We start from the raw sequence: 19,391 nt of genomic DNA on the forward strand, positions 1-19,391 counted from the left end.
AAAATAATGACTGAAACGATATCTTGATTTGAATATTATATACGGAAATTAAGTAAGAATGTGATACACCTCAAGATATGGCAGAGTACATCACTGATTTTAGAGGATATTTCATAATCTCGTGTCTAGTTAAATTTCGGAAAACCGAGCTCGATAGCTGCAGTCGCTTAAGTGCGGCCAGTATTCGGGAGATAGTAGGTTCGAATCCCACTGTCGGCAGCCCTGAAAATGGTTTTCCGTGGTTTCCCATTTTCACACCAGGCAAATGCTGCGGCTGTACCTTAGTTAAGGCCATGGCTGCTTCCTTCCCACTCCTAGCCCTTTCCTGTCCCATCGTCGCCATAAGACCTATCTGTGTCAGTGCGACGTAAAGCAACTAGCAAAAAAAAAAAAAAATCGGAAAGGCTATTTCGCAAGTAGGTTATCATTTCTCTACATGCGTTTCAAATATGTTTTCATGATACATATACGGTTACGTTAGGTGACGCTGTTTGAAGAAGAAAACTGAAGTGTTTGCCACAGAAACCTCTGGAGTGATACCGTATTTTTCCAAATCCAAGACTTTTTTTTCTCAGAATCTCATGTGAAAACTCAAGGGTTGTCTTGCATTCGCGGCCTAACCGTAACTTAATGGATACCACTGGCAACTACCATGGTTACCATGCTGCTTCTTTTCACACGCACACGAAACTCTTTGACAATAAACGACCACCTATTTACTATAGCCTACATCGCTAGTTACGACAACCAGTTGTACACTGCCTGTGAGTAACGTCACTGGATCTCAGGATATAGTGAAGAGAGTATGGCGTTCTATTAGCTTTTACAAAAACGTTTCTCAAATCTGCTGAATGGCATCAAAACATGCGAGCCTTCGAATTCTTAGAAAAGCCATGGCTACTGAGTGACAGAGTTATAACACGTCTATTGTACTTGACGCTTAGTAAAATTAAGTTTTATAGATAGCAGGAATATTTTCGTGATGGAAAAGGTATTGCCAGCAAATTTTCAACGGGTTCTAGTCGATATTTTGATGCCAATTTTAAGTTATTGGTTATTAAACACTCGCAAATGTAGAATAAGTGTGCAGCTGCAAGAAAATACGGCATAGGCCTAACTAAAGCCAATATTCGGCGTTAGCGTGAAGGCAAAGAGCTAAAAAAAATGTGTACTGTACAAAAAATGCATTCAGTGGTCCGCAACAAAGACACTTTAAAGAAGTCAAAGATGAAATTGTGAGGTATGTGCACAAAAAACACAAGGGCGAAATGGCCATACCGTGGCGCAATAAACTTGTTCGTTGACTTTCAACGTCCGCGATTAGGCCTATACATCGCTAGCCGCTGAATTTGGCCGAACCCGGCAAGCAAGACGTGCGTGTAGCGGTAGCCAGTTATATCTGACATGCTCATCATGTTGTGTTGAACCAATTTTGGCATTGAAGACTCCCATAACTATAGTTTGTTCTCTGCTTGGAAAAGCTGAAAAAGTAGCATCAAGATCTTGATAGAAGTGGTCGATTATTTCATCAGACGCATCCGCTGTTGGGGCATAAACCTGAATGATGTTGATTGAAAGTGGCTTGCATTTGAGACTTAGGGTGGCGTGCACCATCTTGGAGTAAATTACTACGGAAGTAGCATTTACTAAAGAAGGCCATACTACAGAAGTAAATTACTATGGGAGTTATTAACTCCGGAAGTAATGTCGGAGAGTTGAAGTACAATTTACTCTTTTAGTTACTACTACAGAAGTAGCGTTCGTTACTCGCGGAGTAGTGTTGTGTTCATGTATCTTCTTTAAAGAAATGGAAATGGATAAGGTTATGGTGCGATAGGAAACGGGGGGAAAAATGTAAGCGAAAAAGATAAATGCTTGTTAATAGAGATAATGACGGTCTATGCAAAGCATATAGGGTGTAAGAAACACAACATAAAGATGCTGGATAAGAAAAGAAATTCATGGAAAGTCGTGACAGAAGAGTTCAATGCTTCGAGTGATGGAAAACGCAGTGAAGAGCAAGTTAAGATTCTGTGGAAGTGGGAAGGACTTAAAAGCGAAGGTGGAAACAAAGCAGAAAGTCATGGACACGCGGGAAAAATTAAAACTGATGGTGGTTTCTTCATGCAGATCGCCTACATCCACAGCGAAATTTTCCCATTTTTCACACCAGGCAAATGCTGGGTCCGTAATTTAAGGCCAAGGCCGCTTTCCAATCTCTAGGCCTTTCCTACCCTATCGTTGCCATAAGACCTATCTGTGCCGGTGCGACGTTAAGCAATTTGAAAAAAAAAAAAAAAAAAAAGAGAGAAATACCTCTTCCAATTTCTGAAAAGTTCACCGTTGTCACCGAGCGGGCAAAAAATGGGATTATGCGTGCAGTCACAGTCAGTTGCACCCACGGTGTGTGGAAACCTGCCAACGTGAAGAATATCCTTTTGTTTTTCGAACAATAATCATCATTTGCAGGTGTACCTCCCTCTCTAACCACGCAATGAAAGATACGGCCAGCCGTTGTGCGGTAAACGTTAATTAGATCACCGGCAACTGTACTGAAATGTTCCGGTACGAAACACTTGTAGGGCACACAGCAACTGTAATTTGAGAGATACAACAAGATTAAGACAGGAATTCAGCTGTAAGTGATCTCCAAGTAGATTTAGAAGGGAAGTAAAGGATTCCTTCCTAAGACCAAAAACGTTCCTGAACTCTCCGTGTGCACTTTATACGGCTCTTGCCTTTCACGCACTCTAGGCCTATGCACTATTACATTTCCCGTCGTTTTTTGCGTCGAGATCGTCAATATAATCTAAGTAATCCATAAACACGTTTGAAATGTCTTTCCTCTTATATACGGCACTATATCATTAGTCAACAAGTCTAAACTTAGCTTACTCCATGCACGACGTGAGAGTAAATTCTAACCTATATTCGTGCGTTATTTACTTCTTTAGTAATATACTACAAGATGGTGCTCTCAACATTTTACTCTTGTAGTAATTTAGTCCAGGAGTATCTGAAAGGACGAAAATACTTCGGAAGTAATTTACTCTCGTATGGAAGTCGCCGAATGCTGACTTCAGGAGTACTGTACTGCAGAAGTAGAACTTACTCTTGGTTGGTACACGCCACCCTTAGTGTTATAATGCGATCATTAACAGGTTTATATCCGTTCACTAGGCCATTCAGTTTGTCACTGATCACAATTGCAACTCCGTTAGGCTACTGCTTTTTTCTTCATTTCCAGAAAAGTAGACCCAATGATTACCACTTCTAAAATGGCCATTGTTTTTCCAGTGAGTTTCACTTAACCCAGCCACTCCTATATTATACCTTTCCAGCTCTTGTATTATCAGGAGAAGTTTTCCTGAAGCTAAAAGTTCTCTCACATTCCAAGTAGCCACATTCTGCTTTGTTCTTCCAGTCACAAATTTTGCATATGCAGCCTGGTTGCCTACATGCACATGCCCAGTAGCACATTTCACACTTTGCAGCCTGGAACCGCAAAAGTGCCGGTTGTCAGCTGGGTCGCATGACGAATTAGATCCATTTAAAGCAGGTATCGTGACAGTGTTCATGAGAATAATAGTGTGGTGAGGTCTCTCTCTCTTCCACACCGCAGTACCACAACCGAAAAACCAGTCATTCTGGTGACGCTTGAGGCTCCCCACTCTTGACCCGTCTCGAGCATGAATTGCTCTGTGCATCAAGTCGATACTGATGGCGCTGCTGCCCGATATCAGGTTTTCAGTGGATTCCAGTGGCCCTTCCTCGAGGAGCTCATCCGTCCGAACCCATTGGCTCCCTGAGGGTGTCAAGTTATTTCTCACCGCCTAACACTCGGCGTCCCTAGATGTTAGGCCCCTTTAAACAACAAATAGCATCATCATCATCATCGACGGAATTAACAACCACTGGTGAAAGCGGACTTCTCGTCGCCACACTATCTGTCTGTAAAATTGCCCACCCTGCAAGAAATAGGAGGAAATCATGCAGTGATGGAATAGCTTAAGCAATGTTTTTACTCCTCATCAGTACTCACCATAAGTGCCTTGGTTTAAGTTTTGTGGTTGACAACTTATCAACAAAATATAGGTAGTCCCTAACATATTATTCTAAACCTTGTGTATGGGGCTGAAGCAATTTGCTTAAATATTTTGACAGAGCATACATAGGAGAACATGTAATAATTATTGGTCTGAGGGATCTTCTTATCTATGGCGGTTAGGTAGTCTGTATAACCAAGAATAAAAGAATTACAGAGAAATAAAGCTAATAAAACATACCCTGAAGATTTGGAAAAGGATAATAGAACCAAGATGGAGGTAAGAAACAGCAATAGGATCAGAACAATTTGGATTTGTGCCAAGGAAAGGAACAACCAATGCACTGTTTGCACTACAACAGATGTTACAAAAATAGGGGGAAATACAAAGAGACCTGCATCTAATTTTCATACTGTAGATCTAGGGAAAGCGTATGATACTATACCAAGAAAGAGGAGCTATGGAGATGCACGAGAATGAAAGATGTACCAGAATAATATGTGAAACTGGTGATGGACGTGCATTGTATGTCTACCCTTTAGTCCCATTTCGTGATGTGGGATTGGGGATGAGGTGAGATGGAATTATATGGCATGTTTTTACAGCCGGATGCCCTTCCTGATGCCAACCTCAGTGGAGGAACTAATGAAGATGAAGTGAATGAAATTGGATAAGTAGATGGGAGGAATTGGCTGCAACCTATGAATAGGAAATGCCTTTGCTGGCAAGTCCTAGTGTTTAGAGTGCACCATGTCTTCTGGTATGCGCTAGAGCAAATTTGTTACGTTCATTGCCCTACCTCAGTCTCATCCTTGGCTTTGACAGCATGAAAGTGATCGAGGTATGAGTGATGCTAGTAATACCATTTCTTATGCAGCTAGTCCCTGTTATGAATGGTGTGAAAATATTGCTCATAGGGTCACTTCGCGCGGGCATTTCAGTGGGCTTGGCAGACTGAGACCTAATAGCAACTTCTGGCTCAGTAAGGAAAGCAACAGGAAACTACCTCACTCCTCATTTCCCTAGTGCACCTCGTCAGTGACTCCTGGGCCACCTAACAGCTGATGGCAGAGCTGTTGAGTCCAAACCAGCCTTCGGACTGAGCACTCAACATGCGTACATATGAATAGGAACTGTCTTAGCATTCACCTGGAAGTGAAAATGGGAAACCACAGAAAACCATTCTCAGGATAGCCAACGGTGGGGTTTAAACCCGCTCATCTCCTGAATGCAAAACTTGGCTCCATAGCCATATCACATTAACATATGCAGCTACTCCGATCAGTAAAGACTTTCTTTAAACTTTCTTCAGCCTATCCAGGTATTTCTGGGTCATTGTAGCCACCCAGTTTCAGTTTGTTTTTGGCTGGGGGTTTAAGACCATATTCCCTTTGTGATGCCACATGGTTTTTGAAATGCAAAGGGTGGTGGTGGTAGAATAACACCCACGGTGTCCCCTACCTACATGTGACTAAAAGGGGGACCAGGGACTCTCAACTTGGGAGCATGGGTTGGTAATCATGGTCTCCTAGCTGAGTTTGGCATTGCTATCACTTGTCCTCACTTTTATCTTTACCATCTGACCTTACTTGGTCAACTCTTGTTCTTTTTCTGACCCCAATGGTATTGGGTTTCTAAGGCCTAGGGATTCTTTCATTTTCGCACCCTGTGTTGCCCTACCCTTTCTTTTGCTGATACATACATTTTTGAAGTGTCAGACCTCTTCCATTTTTTCCTTCTGATTGGTGTTTGATGGTTGCCTAGTTGTACTTCCTCTTAAAAGGATAATCACCACCCCCTCTAAACCCAGGATCAACCGGGATTCAAACCTCAGCCTTCCGTGTGGGGAAACCAGCTGCTTAGTCACTGAACTAATCACGCCCTCCTGGCAATGGGATATGTATGCTGGACCCTAATTCAAAATAAGAACACGTGTAGGACGCACGAGAAGTTTCCCTGTGGTGGTAGACCAGCACCAAGATTCAGTCCTTAGTCCATACCTATTCAGCCCTGTAATAGATGTGCTGGCCAAAGGTATAAGAGATCCATTGTGTTGGGAGATGGGAACAAAAATGGAGAAAATGGAAGAAAAGCAGGAACAGTGGAGAAAGGTCCTTGAGGAAGGAGGACTTACGATTAGCAGAGGGAAGACTTAATACATGTGGTATGGAGAAGAAGACATGGAAATGCAAGGGTACTAGGGCCGGATATATTTTCACGAACCAGAGAGCTTCTTAAGTATCTTGGGTGTGTACATCATGGAAAATTGGACAGAGAAATCAGTCACATGATTCAGGTTTGATGGAGAAATTGGAAGATTATGACAGGTGTGCTAAGTGACCAGATTGGGAAAAGGACAAAGGGAACACTATTCAGATTGGTTGCGTGACCATCCATGACATATGGTAGAAGATTGTGAGTAGAGCAGAAAGACCACGTGAGAAACCTAAATATGTTCAGAAATGAGGATGTTGAGATGGATGGTGCTGAAAGAGACACTTTTAGGTTTCAGAACGAGATGTGTGGTGTTGTGGAAGTATCATGAAAGATGAGAAAGGACTGTTATGGTTTGGACGCATGATGAGAAGAGGACAGTGTGGGAAGGAGGGTAAGCAGCCTGGAGGTGGTGGGAAGACATGCAAGAAGGAGGCCGAAGAAGAGATGGAAAGACTGTGTGTCAGAGGACAAGATGGAGACTGAACTGCATGAGAGGACACACTGGACAAGAAGAAGTGGAAGGGGAAAGCTAGGAACAATGACTCCTAGTTAAGTATAGGGAAAATCCAAAGAAGTGGAAGACTGTGTCCCGAAGGCAGAAGTTGAACCTTCTGATTTGGAAATGGGGAGTGCCTTAAGAGCTCACAGTGGCATTGGACACTTGAGTGGTAGGATCACGTTAGCTCAGTCTATAAACATATTCTGACAACATTGCCGAGATCTTGTTCTTATATTCGTCTGTGTCCATTACTACCAAATCAGCTGAGGGAATGGTTAGTGCAGAATTGTTTCCTTCAGAGTATACAGTACTGCATCCAGTTTAACAGGAGGTGAGAGGAGAGCTACTCCGGAGCTGATAATGTGACTGTGGTAATGGACAATGACAAGTTTAAGAGCAAGATCTCAGCTGTGTTGTCATTTTCTGTTTACAGACTAAGCTCATATTACCTTTCCATTTCTCTGTCCAGTACACCTTTAAGGCTCTTAAACAGTCCCGAATTCCAAAAGAGGAGGTTAAACATCTTGACTCCAGGGGGATGCAGTGCTACCTAGATTATGTGGACTAATTAAAATCCATAAAGAAGACAATTCCCTCAGGCTAATAAGTTTTTGGTGAAGTTTTAATATTTCAGACACACTGATTTTAGATCTAAAGTCAGTTTTCCTCCTTCACATCAGGTTTCTTTGCAAAATAAATATAAACCCACATACAGGATTAATACACCCTGTTATCCTATGTTATTTTTATTCATCTGAACCAGTGTTGTCACTTTTATGGTAATTACCCTAATCTAATTTGTGCTACATAGGGTAATGTTATTTTTAAGATAAATTTAGGGTAATCATGAAAAAATGGAAAATGGAAAAGAAATTACTTGAAATTATTTGAAAACAAAAATATAAATTTAAACCAAGCTAGTCTTATTTCCAATTCTGCTGTAACAGTTTTCTTGAGGGATTAAATTTAACAGTCCTGAACCTTAATCATGGCCACGGTCACTTCCTTCCTCCTCCTAGCCCTTTTCTATCCCATAATCGCCGTAAGACTTATCTGTGTTGGTGTAATATAAAGCAAATTGTAAAGTATTGACAGTCTGTTGAAACGCTTAACAACAGATGTTTTTATTTGAAATACGTGACACTGCTAGCACAAGGAAAAGAAACTGAGAAAAATCAATAGTGACGTTCCCCTTAGGGAGTACTATGTTCTTGCGTTCTAAGTAATATGTTGATTTATTCAGGGGCATTTGGGCTGGCATTAGGATCAGTCACATCTAGAAATAGCTATGTGTCGTTTTTTGTGTTAAGCCTAATCTTTCATTTTCTTTCATTGTCATATACAAATGTGTTATTCTAATATTTGTAATGTTGTTTGTTGTAATCTGCAGGAAGAATAAGAAATCCAGCAAAAGGAGCAGAGAGGGAGGTGGGAAGGAATCTGACAGCAGAGCTTCTACACCTTCCCAGGAGAAGACAACTCCAGCCAAGGGTAAAGGTCCAGCGGCAACACCTTCCTCTCAAGATTCGTCCTCAGATGTTCCTCGCAAAAAGCGAGGTCGTCTTGATCCGACTGTTGAAACGGTTAGTCCCCCTGCCCTCTCTTCACTTTTTCAGATTGTGATAACAATTCTCATTGAAATGTTGTTGTAGAATATAGGATGTAGAGTCTGAAGGATTCTCAAAGAGGTACAGTCTATTTATATAAAATGCTAATGTGTATGTTTCACAAAACTAGAGCTCTTTAAACCAGAGGGAGTTAAAAGTTGTGGTTTTTACCAGAATCTTCCAAATCGTCTCAATATACAGGAAAATTTTGCATTTCTTGAAAAGTTTCGTTGGTGAGTTATGAATTAAAAGCTATCAGAAAACGTTTGCTGGAATATGACAATCCATTGTGCCATCACCAGGATTGAATGCATAGATTCATCGTCACTATAGAGCGTTCCAACCTTAAAATACAGTACAGCAGTAATGGGATAGTTCCGTCTCATTCCTTCTATCATGTTTTGCGGGTAGCGCCATCCTACTCTAATGCAGCGGATTTGCCAAATATCCATAAATGAGAATGTTATCGGTTAAAATGGGTGAATATCGTGTTATGTACAGAATTTCAAGGCGCATTTGAAGCCATTAACAAAAAAAAAAATGTAAAAAGATAATTTAGTGTGAAAATGGTAATGTAATGGAAAGTTATGCCAAATGCAAAATCGTCGTTGCATAGAACTTATGTCATAACTCCTATTTTATATTCATTATTTTCCTAATTTTTTCACTGCTGGTAAAGAAACATTTCAGCTTGATTTAGATAAGTTTATTTTTAAATTTAAATTATAACAAAATGCAGTATATGCGTTTATTTTCTGTTATGTTCAGAGATTTTTATGTGCAGGCACAAAAAAGTCAGTCACTGGCCAGCGTCTTTCCTATTGAATTTGCATGGGGGGTCAAAGCGAGGCAAATGGACTTCAGATACGGAAGTTATTTTTAAAACAATCCCGAAGTTCTTATCTTGCTTAGATGTTAATTTGTGGCAGGAAGACTGTCTCCTTGAATTTTGGTTTCGTATGTGACTCGTCTGGCTGGCTGAAGTACCGGTAGTGATCTGTTATATTTCAGGGCATTAACATGCTTTAAGTATCTTGTATGGAAGCTCCTATCTGTTTGACCAACATAAGATGCATCACAATTATTCCAATTGAGTCTGTAAACATCTAACGTGGTGAACTTGTTGCTATGGTTAATAGAATTGGTATTGTGTAAAATATCTGTGTTTCTGTTATAAGTTTTGAAGGCTATTTTGACATGCTTTTTGAACATGTTCGTGATTTGGTAGACTTCTTTATTACTAAATGTGAAAGTAGATAAAAAATTGATCTGAGGTGTTTTTTTTGGTTTTTTGTTGTTAAGGTGGTTGAATTACAGTAAAATGAAAATGTTAAAGGTCCACCTTTTCAATACCATGAATGTTTATTGATGTGAATATATATCACATAACGTCTAGAGAAGGTTGGTACTAGTTTCGACGCTCATTGCGCGTCATCATCAGCCAACAAATCAATTGAGCAAAATGCAACTTATCGAATAGCAATATATAACACATGATAGCACCTACAAGACAAATGTTAAACTATGACTAGTTGAAATATAAAACACATGACAGCAAATACAAGGATTAATGTTGAAAGCTAAATTGTCAAAAGTTAAAACAATGAAATCAAAACAGAAAAGGTAACAATAGTTAGGGTATGACACACGAGAAAGTAGTCCAGCTTGAGGTTTGTAGAACATAACATTTAAATGCACCAACTAAGGCTAATTTTAAATGTAACATTAAAATGATGAGGGTATGGTGTGTATAACCATCTAAAACATATGATAGCACCTATAAAGTCACTGTTAGATTATAACCAGTTGAAATGATGTGGTGTGTCTGACTGTAAAACATAACATTTTTGAGAAGGTATCCCAGTTGTTGAGTCTTGATAAACAAGAGAATAGTCCAGCTTGAAGTGCATAAATCATAAGGACTCATATGTTATCAGTGGGAAGAATAATCTTGTTCTCTTAAGTTGTGGTAATTAACAGGCTTAATTCAGGTGGTTTTGAAGCCAACAATGTGGTCTTGTGAAGATCATAATTTGAATTAATGTCACGATTTCCAGTTCAGTATGGAAACGTGGAGACCTTGAATAGCGTGATGGAATAGATGTTGAAAGGAGAGATTTCCACCTATTCAGTACTGTTTGTTGTAACCTTAAAAAGTTACATATATTTGTTGAAACTAGTTTTGGTCTTACCAGGGACCATCATCAGTCAGAATCAAAGTAAAGGCAAGGTATACTTTACTGTAGAGGCAAATCTCATAAATAATTTTTCTCCTTTTTAATTTCTTTTCTGTGTGTTATTCATTCCTGATTCTGGCTATCATTTCCATATTTACTTCTTTGCCTGAGGTCCTAAGTCAACTTAGACATAATATTATGACATGAAGATTATAACCATAATTTTTGTTATTATATGTATTTTAATGTTATAAGTATTCCTGCAACATTGTCTTTGTCAGGTATACATATGTTTTAGTTATCACATAATCTGTTTAATTTTTATTTGGCTGAAGATGGCCACTAAGTGGCTGAAACTAGTCCCAAGACTGAAGTAATATTATTTACTTGATATACTGTATTGTCAATTTATTTCTTATCATATAATTTTAAGCGATTGTCCTTGTGCCTTGTTGATGCATATAGCGAAATTCAAAGAAACTTCTAAATAGAAACGGTATATCCAAAGTGATGATTTGAATCCCAGGAATGAATACTACAAATACTACAACGCCCACTACATGTTCAGTCAATAATAGTCAGCATCAGTTTCTTGACTGAGAGTCGTGTTCCATTGCAGAGGGAAGGAAGATTCACATTCCTGAGAAGGATAATCGGTGCCACAACCTTCAGCTCCAAGATGTTCGGTGCAACCCAAGGTGAAAAAGTTGTTCAAAAGCTCTGTCATGTAGTTAAGTGGCTATTTCGGAAAGGCTATTTTAAGGTCAAATAATAATACTAAATTATAAATTCCATTTGTTTTTATTTAAATTTAAGAAATAGTTCTTGACATATTAGATATAGGGACATGTTTCACCCATAATGAGGGCATCATCAGCCTAAAAATCTCTCACTGTTTTTGTCTGTCCCTTCAAAATTCCTATATTAACCTGTATTATTCTTCGGTTACAGTGAGAGCCTTGTCATTGACGCATCCGTTATTACGAGCGATTTAGCGTGCGCAATTTTTTACCGTTACAGACATTTATGCACCCAGTGATTATTTTGCTTGCAATCGATCATCTTCATTATATTGTTTCCTCGCTATGTCCACTAGTGAGCTCTCTCATCGACATTCGAAGGCAACGTCAGAGTTGATTAGTAATACCTGTAGACTGCTGTCCCGTAAAGAAAATGGAAATGAAAGAGGAGAACATGTTTTTGTAATACATGCATAAATATAGTGTCCGATAGCAGTTGTTAACTCTTAAGAATAAAAGCTGAAGTAAAGATCGCTTAATTTTAACGTAAAATGCTGTAATTAAGAATGGGATACACTTCAAGATGTGTGCAGAGAGCGTCATTGATTTCAGAGGTCAGCTTTCTATATATTCTCGCATCTCGTTAAATTTCGGAAAGGGTATTTTAAGGTCAAATAATAATACTAAATTATAAATTCCACCTATTTTTTATTTCAATTTAAGAAATAGTTCTTAACATATTAGATATAGGGACATGTTTCACCCATAATGAGGGCATCATCAGCCTAAAAATCTCACACCTGGCAGAAAGATAGATCAGGATCCCGATCACTGTTACCTCGTAATCTGCAGGCCTTCGGTCCAAGCAGCAGTCGCTTGGTACGCGGAAGGCCCATTGGGAATGTAGTTTGGTTTGGGTTAGGGGTGTTTGTAAGATTATAAGTATACATAGTTCAGTTTTGTGATGTTTAGTCAAATTGTTGATGGTTCATTCGTTCCTGGATTTTCCGTTTTCCCGTGTTGTACGTTTTTTTTTCCGTGGTCCCTCCATAAACGGAGAATCAAGGTTCCACTGTATTTGGAGGCATCATAATATTCCAAGTATCTAGTGTGAAAGCTGCGGCCAGTTTGTCCGATGTATGAGACGCCACATTGGGTGCAAGTGAGTCTGTAAATGCCTGAACATGAGTAAATTTTATTATTTGAATTGACTGTGTTGTGATTGAAAAATAATTTTTGGTTGTAAGTGAAAGTAATGAAATTAGAATTTTTGAGTCTGTCAGGGATGAGGTTAGTTGTTAATTTGAGTTTTTATTTTGTTGATTAAATTGTTAATAGTTCCTAGTTTATACCCATTAATTTTTGCCAAATCTTTTATGTAGTTGAGTTCATCTTTAAGGTTCTTAGGTGATAGTGGAATTTTTAAGGCTCTGTAAATTAAACTATGGAAGGCAGCTAGTTTATGGGATTTTGGAAGTAGTGAAGTATTTTTTTTATTGTTATTGCGGTGTGGGTTGGTTTTCTATAAATTTGTAAGTCAAAGTTATCATTTAGGTGTTTCTGCGACATCTAGGAAATTTAAGGATCTATTGATTTCATCTTCCTTGGTGAATTTTATATTTTTGTCTAGGTTGTTAAGGAAATTTAAAATATTATCGCTGTTATTGAGTTCTTTATTAATAATTACAAAAGTGTCATATCTGAGCCAAAGGCTGAGGCCTTTTATATTTGTTGATATTTTGGGATGTTCTAAGGAATCTAAGTATATGTTGGCTAAGATGCCAGATAAGGGGTCTCCCTTAGACCCATTACCCTGGCACGTAGACTGGGTGTATGTGTCGTCTTCATCGTTATTACATCCTCATCACGAAGCGCAGGTCGCCTACGGGAGTCAAATCAAAAGACCTGCCACCTGGCGAGCCGAAGTCCTCGGACACATCTTGGCACTACAAGCCATACACTACTTCATTTCACAGTAAAACCTCATTAATTCGAAGTCGTTGGGATGCAAAAATCGGACTTCGAATTACATGATTTTGAATTAACCGTCAACTCGTAATACAGAAATGCCAACCCGTGCCGTATCACAAAATATTCTCTGGCCCGTTGCTGCATGCAATTAAATCTTGATCACAGTTTAAACCTTTCAAATGCCATGGAAAGAAACTATTTCCAAAATGTATCCAACAACGTGCATTTACAGTTTTCAAATAATGCACTTTCATAACTCTGCTGGCAGATATGACATCACACAATGAAATTTTAAAAAAAGGAAAGAACACATGATTCAAAGACGAGAAGAAACCTATACTGTGCAAGTTCTTTATTCATTGGATTACTCTATTGTATGCATTCTAGATACCTTGGACTTGCACGGAAAGTACCCAATGCCCTTAAAACATCGTAGCTTATCGAACTTTCCTATGGCGAGGGGAGAAAGTCTCTTCCTTCTGTCTGGATTACAACACAGTACACTGACTATGCTTGCCACCATGGGCCATGGCACTTCTGTCATAATTCAGAAATGCCAATCTATGCCGCTCACAAAAAAACATTAATGCATTCAGTCACCTTGATTCTCCATTTAAACCTTTCAAATGCCGTAGAAAACACTATTTCCGAAATGTATCCAACAAGGTGCATTTACATTATTCAACTAATGCACTTGGATAAAAGACTGGCAAAAATAAGCTCACACAGTGGGGAAAAAAAAAAGAAAAAAAGAAAGCACCATTCAAAGACGAGTACAAATTATGCTGGCACCCCTGTGCAGATGCTTTATCTTCTTGATTACTGTACTGTTTGCATTTTTAGATACCTTGTACTTGTACGGAAAGTGCCCGACGCTCTTAGAACATCGTGGCTTATCAAACTTTCTTACGATGAGGGAATGAAGTCTCGCTTCCGTGTGCATTTCAACACAGTACAGAGACCCCCCTTGTACAATTTCCTGGCTGGCACTTCTCTCCTTTAAAACCATAAGTCCATTTGGGCTCAGCATTTTAAAAAACAGTGCTTTTTCATCGGCATTGACAATATTTTGGTGCTTACGAATATATCATTCATGCCACGCTTTTTTGCCAACTGTCAGCATTACAATTTTTTGCAGATTCTGCTTCTTCACACACTGCCACGTACGTGATATCGTGGCGTTCCTAAAATGCTGAATACAAATGAATTACGATTTCATTCAAACTTAGCAAATATGAAGCATACTGTATTCACACCGAAGTGATTGAAAGTGTGGAAAGCTACCCTACACGTTCCGGACGTTCTTTCATGGCGCGGAGATATTTTGAATTTAAATTAACTCTGTAAAATACAATTTTTTAAAAATGTAAAGGCAGTTTTGAATTAAAAGTCTGTATTTCGGTAATGGGACCGACATTGTTTCTTAATTTAAGTCTGTTAAATAATGCTGGCAGCAGCTAGTGACGTTAGTATTACATGAAGGACAGAAAATTACCGGATGTCATCACTTCCAAGACAGGAAGCTAGGAGGGGTGATGGACTTCTAGCCTCAAGCAAGTTCAAGTTACAGCAAATAATCACCACTGCGCTTCTCTCAGATAACACGTGACTAATGCAGTGTTAAGAATGTCTGCCTGTACAATGGTTAGGACAATTAAGTGTCCGAGTAATAGAGGGGGCTAACCCACAAGAGCAAAGTTTCGAGATAAATAAGGTTTTATTAGGTTATACAAAGAACACAACAAAATTGAAAATTTACATATCAATTTATAGTCTTTAAATTAATTACATATCAGTGTAACTATATAATTTTTTAAATAATACTGTATGCCAAGAAGATAATACTGTAAATCAGGACTTTTCCCCCTTCATGGTTTTCAGTGTCAAGATCTTCATTCACTTTCTTAGTAGTTGGATTGAGGCTTAAATATAGTCTATGGTATACTGCTGGAATGTATGGCATTAGATGCAGCAAATATGTGTGTTTTAAGTGATTAATATCCCTTCCTGATTGGTGCAGGGTAGTCAGGTTTTCCAGTGCTTGTTTCAACAATTCGTTTGTAAACAACACTTTCATCTTTTAGTTCGTATTTGGCCTCCCAGTTTGTTTTTGGAAAATATGAACTTTTGTCCATGACTCTGAATGTGAGTACATACCTGCCAACCCTTCCGATTTACCTGGAAACTTTCCATTTTTAACTCATTTTCCGATTTATTTTTACTTTTTCCTATTTTTGAGCAATATAACCTCCAGTACGACAAATACTCTTTCCCTAGGATAAATTATCATGTGCAACCTCATTTTCAGGCGCACTTATTTGATGCTTTATTTGGCGAGGGTATCGTCCATCGCATTCTTGTATCGTGTTTCCCACTCACTACAGCATCCTGTGTGTTTTATAGTTGGGAATTCAGGATGGCAATCGTCCTACAAGCAAGAGAGGCTAGTGTGCGCTAGCTACTCCGTTAATCGGGACAAAAGATTTCTTATTGTGTGGTTCGCACGCTGTTAACATCGTTTCTGTGTGTAGTTTCGTTATATTTGTAGGCCACGTGTAGTTTTCTTTTTCTTTTTTGCGGTTTTGTGCTTTTCCCTCTAATAATGTATGAGACATATTGACCTATTTTGTATGTGGTAGTTTTGTGTATTTCAGTGCATTTGTGTTCATTCTTAGTTCATAATTTTAATGAGTTGAATGTATTTCAGAGAGTTGTGTCGGCGACAGTTTCTGGTATATTCTCTTCACATTATAGCCACAAAACATAACACATGTCATCTCCATGTGTTCAGAGATACCTATAAAATTGAATTGAATGTCAGTTCACCTTGTAACTGTAGATATGGATGCCTTTTATGTTGTCCTTTTTTCGAGACCGTGGCGCAATATACCTGATAAATTCCAAGAATTAAAAAATCTTCCTATTTTTGATTTCTAAAAGTTGGTAGGTATGTGAGTACGAGAATTTAAGGAAGAGGAAAACCTTGCTTGTCTTTTGTTACTTTTATTGCTGTTATTTCTCTATTCAGTACTTTTCTATCCTCAACACTTCACTACAATGTTTAAGAGTGTTTCTAAATCCTTGAAGTCTGCACATTCCATGTCCACTACTGTAAATGTTTTTTTGACCCAGGCCCTATTAACAATGTTTTTCCATTGTTCGGGATTATAAACATAATCAACTTCTCAAGACTTTTTCTGTATCTTTCCGAAATCACTATCACTCGGCAAAAATGTGTGGCTAGGCACCAGAAAGGAGTGTTTTATTTCATCAAACTTCCCAGTATGTACCAAAATGAAATACAGAAGAAAGATACCCATATTCTTATTTTGGCTGCTACAAGAATCTGAGAAGAACCAGAGTTTTGTTTTGTTTACTGGTTGTCAGCCAAAATTGTTAGTAGGTGTGAACCTATTTCACAGGATCCCCTAGAAGCAAAGTTTTCTGTCCACATACACGTTTCGTCATTGCGGACATGAACACCTGTATTATACATCCACAGCTGCCTAAGATTAAACACTTTTTCAGTTAGAACAGGAACAGTATGGCTTCGGACCTAATGGGTCCACAACGACCTAATCGTCAGTGTCCATATGTTAATGGGCGAAGTACTGTATTGGGAAAAAGGCGAAGTTCTGTTTATGGTTTCCCTTGGTATTGAAAAGGCATATGACAGCATTGCTAGTGTGCTGTTGTCCTCCCCCGACTTACCTCGTGTACTGGCCATTCACATTACACTACCATCCGCCGGACTTGTTCTCCACAGACTGACTGCCATTTTGAACTATCAGCTGACTCCCGCTCACCTGACGTCGCTCTAATGTCTCTCACATTCTAGAATGAGCTGTCAATCATATAAATACGCCTCTCCTCGCGCAGCTGGGCAGGTTGAACGAGAGGCCGTTCCCCGCTGGATGTGCGAGCACACCACTCTGGACAGAGCTGGTTCTCTAGTCCCTTCGACTGCTGCTGTTTTGGTTTCAGGTGAGACATAGAGAACAAGTCATGTAACATATTATCACATTCTTCTTGTTAAGTAATGACGGAGTTGGGAGAGTCACGCAATTGCACGGCACTAATATCCATTTGTGTTTTTGGCTACTGATCCTTAACGCAAGCTTGGACTTACCCACTTTACCGTATCTTGAATTACTTCACTCTTCAAGCACATTCTATCTTCATGTGCCTGCCGTTACTCCTATTAGAACTCTTTTCTTGTTAGTCATGTCTCTCGGTTCCCTCATTCTCATCCCACCTCCATCCCTCATCTTGTTTGAAATTTCGTACGATTGTATGGTATCAGGTATTTAAATTTAGGACGGATTTGTAATGAACTTAACTATCGTTTGATCAATCTCACTGTTGATTCTTTTGAATTGTGTTATTTATTCAGTTAAATTTATGAGACTTATTAACGATTTGGCATAAGTGTTTCCACGTCTGTGCATCTGTGTTAACTATAGGCCTATAAAGTATTTAAACTAAACACATACCATACACTTTCTATATTTGTCTCAGTATCCATCAGTTCCTGAAATGCTCAATCTCGAAGAACATGAAGAACAGAGTGACGTAGGTAGAAATGGCAAATGAATATTGATATATTGGAAATATTGATATTTTTATTTTGAGAGGGAAATGTTGATATATCGACAGCGATATTTTTGAAGTCCGATATATTGACAATATCGATATTTTGTGCGCAATATATTGATATTTCTATCTAATTTAGTACTTTTGGCTACGATTTGATTTTTGTTCAGGCCCTTTCAATCTTTGCATGCTACAATTACGAAATTTGAGTTTTTATTTCTGAATTCACTTCGGTAAATACAGTGATAATATCACAAGCCATTTGTCGTGATACCTTGTAAGACAATAAAGCTGCCAGCCAACACAGGCCACTCACAGCATGCCCAGTCGTTAAATACGTTGTCATTGTCGGTGAGTTACAGGAAAGTTGTGGAATATTGCTGGCGGTTAGTGCTGTTCATACTTCATAGTGTTGCTTTAAGTGATTCAAACGTTTACATATTTTAGTAGTATATAGTTTTCAACAAGTAGTTTCATAAATGGCTCCAAATAAAAGTTACGTGTAGTGATACTTCACAAAAATCAATAAAACTGAAGTTAAGTGTAATGCGTGTGTCAAAATTTTGAAAAGTTCCGGCAGTATACAAATATTAAGGCTCATTTGAAAATACATACATTAAAACATAAAATAGTACATATGTCGCCTATTAAAGGAACTTCGAGCATGACAGGAGTGTTTAAGTCAGTGGCAGGGAGCAGTAAATCGCTCTTTAAATCTGGTGAGGCTGAAGCCCCTCCTACAACATCTTTAGCAGTGCCTGCTTCTGTATCATCACTGGGTTCTCTAAATCCACTACATCGGTGACCAATGCTGAGTTGTCATCACCTTTTCGAAGTGTCGGATCCCTTCCATTTTTTCTCTCTGATTAGTGTTATATAGAGGATGGTTGCCTAGTTGTACTTCCTCTTAAAACAATATTCACCACCACCACCACCGCACGATTGTCCTTTCATCCCACATCTAGCAACTGAAAGACACTTTCTAAATACAGAAAAAGTGTCACAATAAACTTTTAAACACACTCTGAACATCTTCACCACTTCCATTTTTTAGATAATAGCAGTATGTCTCCTTTCTTTGGGCTCACTTTCCTTTTTTGCATAGATTTTCTTATATGACTTCTGTTTAATCAGACCGAACAAAACAGCATTTTGTAATTTGCAAGAACGAAACATGTCCTTCTATTTCATTGTTTCTTTTTCAGGTATAGTCGGTTATGTTGTTTTTTCAGGTATTTTCTAAATTTTAGTTATTCATAAATTAGTTTCACCAGATTGAAGAACCTAACAGTTATAAAATATTCCTTACGTGATCAATCAGTTTTCAAGCCCATCTATGTTGATGAGATTTTGTGCTGATTAACATGCATACAGTAGAAGTCCGTTAGAGCGAGATTTCATAACAATGAAAAATGTACTTGCTATAGCGGATAGTAGTTATATCAGATTTTTCGTAAACGTCGGTGGGGGGGGGAACCCCACACACATTAAAATCGATATGAAACGGCGATCTGTTTTTTCAGAACTTGCGTTTATGCCGA

The 19,391-nt window shown here is 38.7% G+C and overlaps 1 protein-coding gene across 3 annotated transcripts in view; it reads left to right on the forward strand.

The window, feature by feature from the left end:
• The window catches only part of MRG15 (MORF-related gene 15), a 136,254-nt gene that overhangs the window by 32,506 nt on the left and 84,357 nt on the right, over positions 1–19,391 (forward strand). For all 3 annotated transcript variants that reach the window (XM_067137140.2, XM_067137139.2, XM_067137141.2), the window contains exon 4: positions 8,153–8,345. In XM_067137140.2, the coding sequence (XP_066993241.1) occupies positions 8,153–8,345 (193 nt within the window). The remainder of the gene's footprint in view (positions 1–8,152; positions 8,346–19,391) is intronic.

Source organism: Anabrus simplex, chromosome 1 (assembly GCF_040414725.1).
Source record: "Anabrus simplex isolate iqAnaSimp1 chromosome 1, ASM4041472v1, whole genome shotgun sequence".
NCBI lineage: Eukaryota > Metazoa > Arthropoda > Insecta > Orthoptera > Tettigoniidae > Anabrus > Anabrus simplex.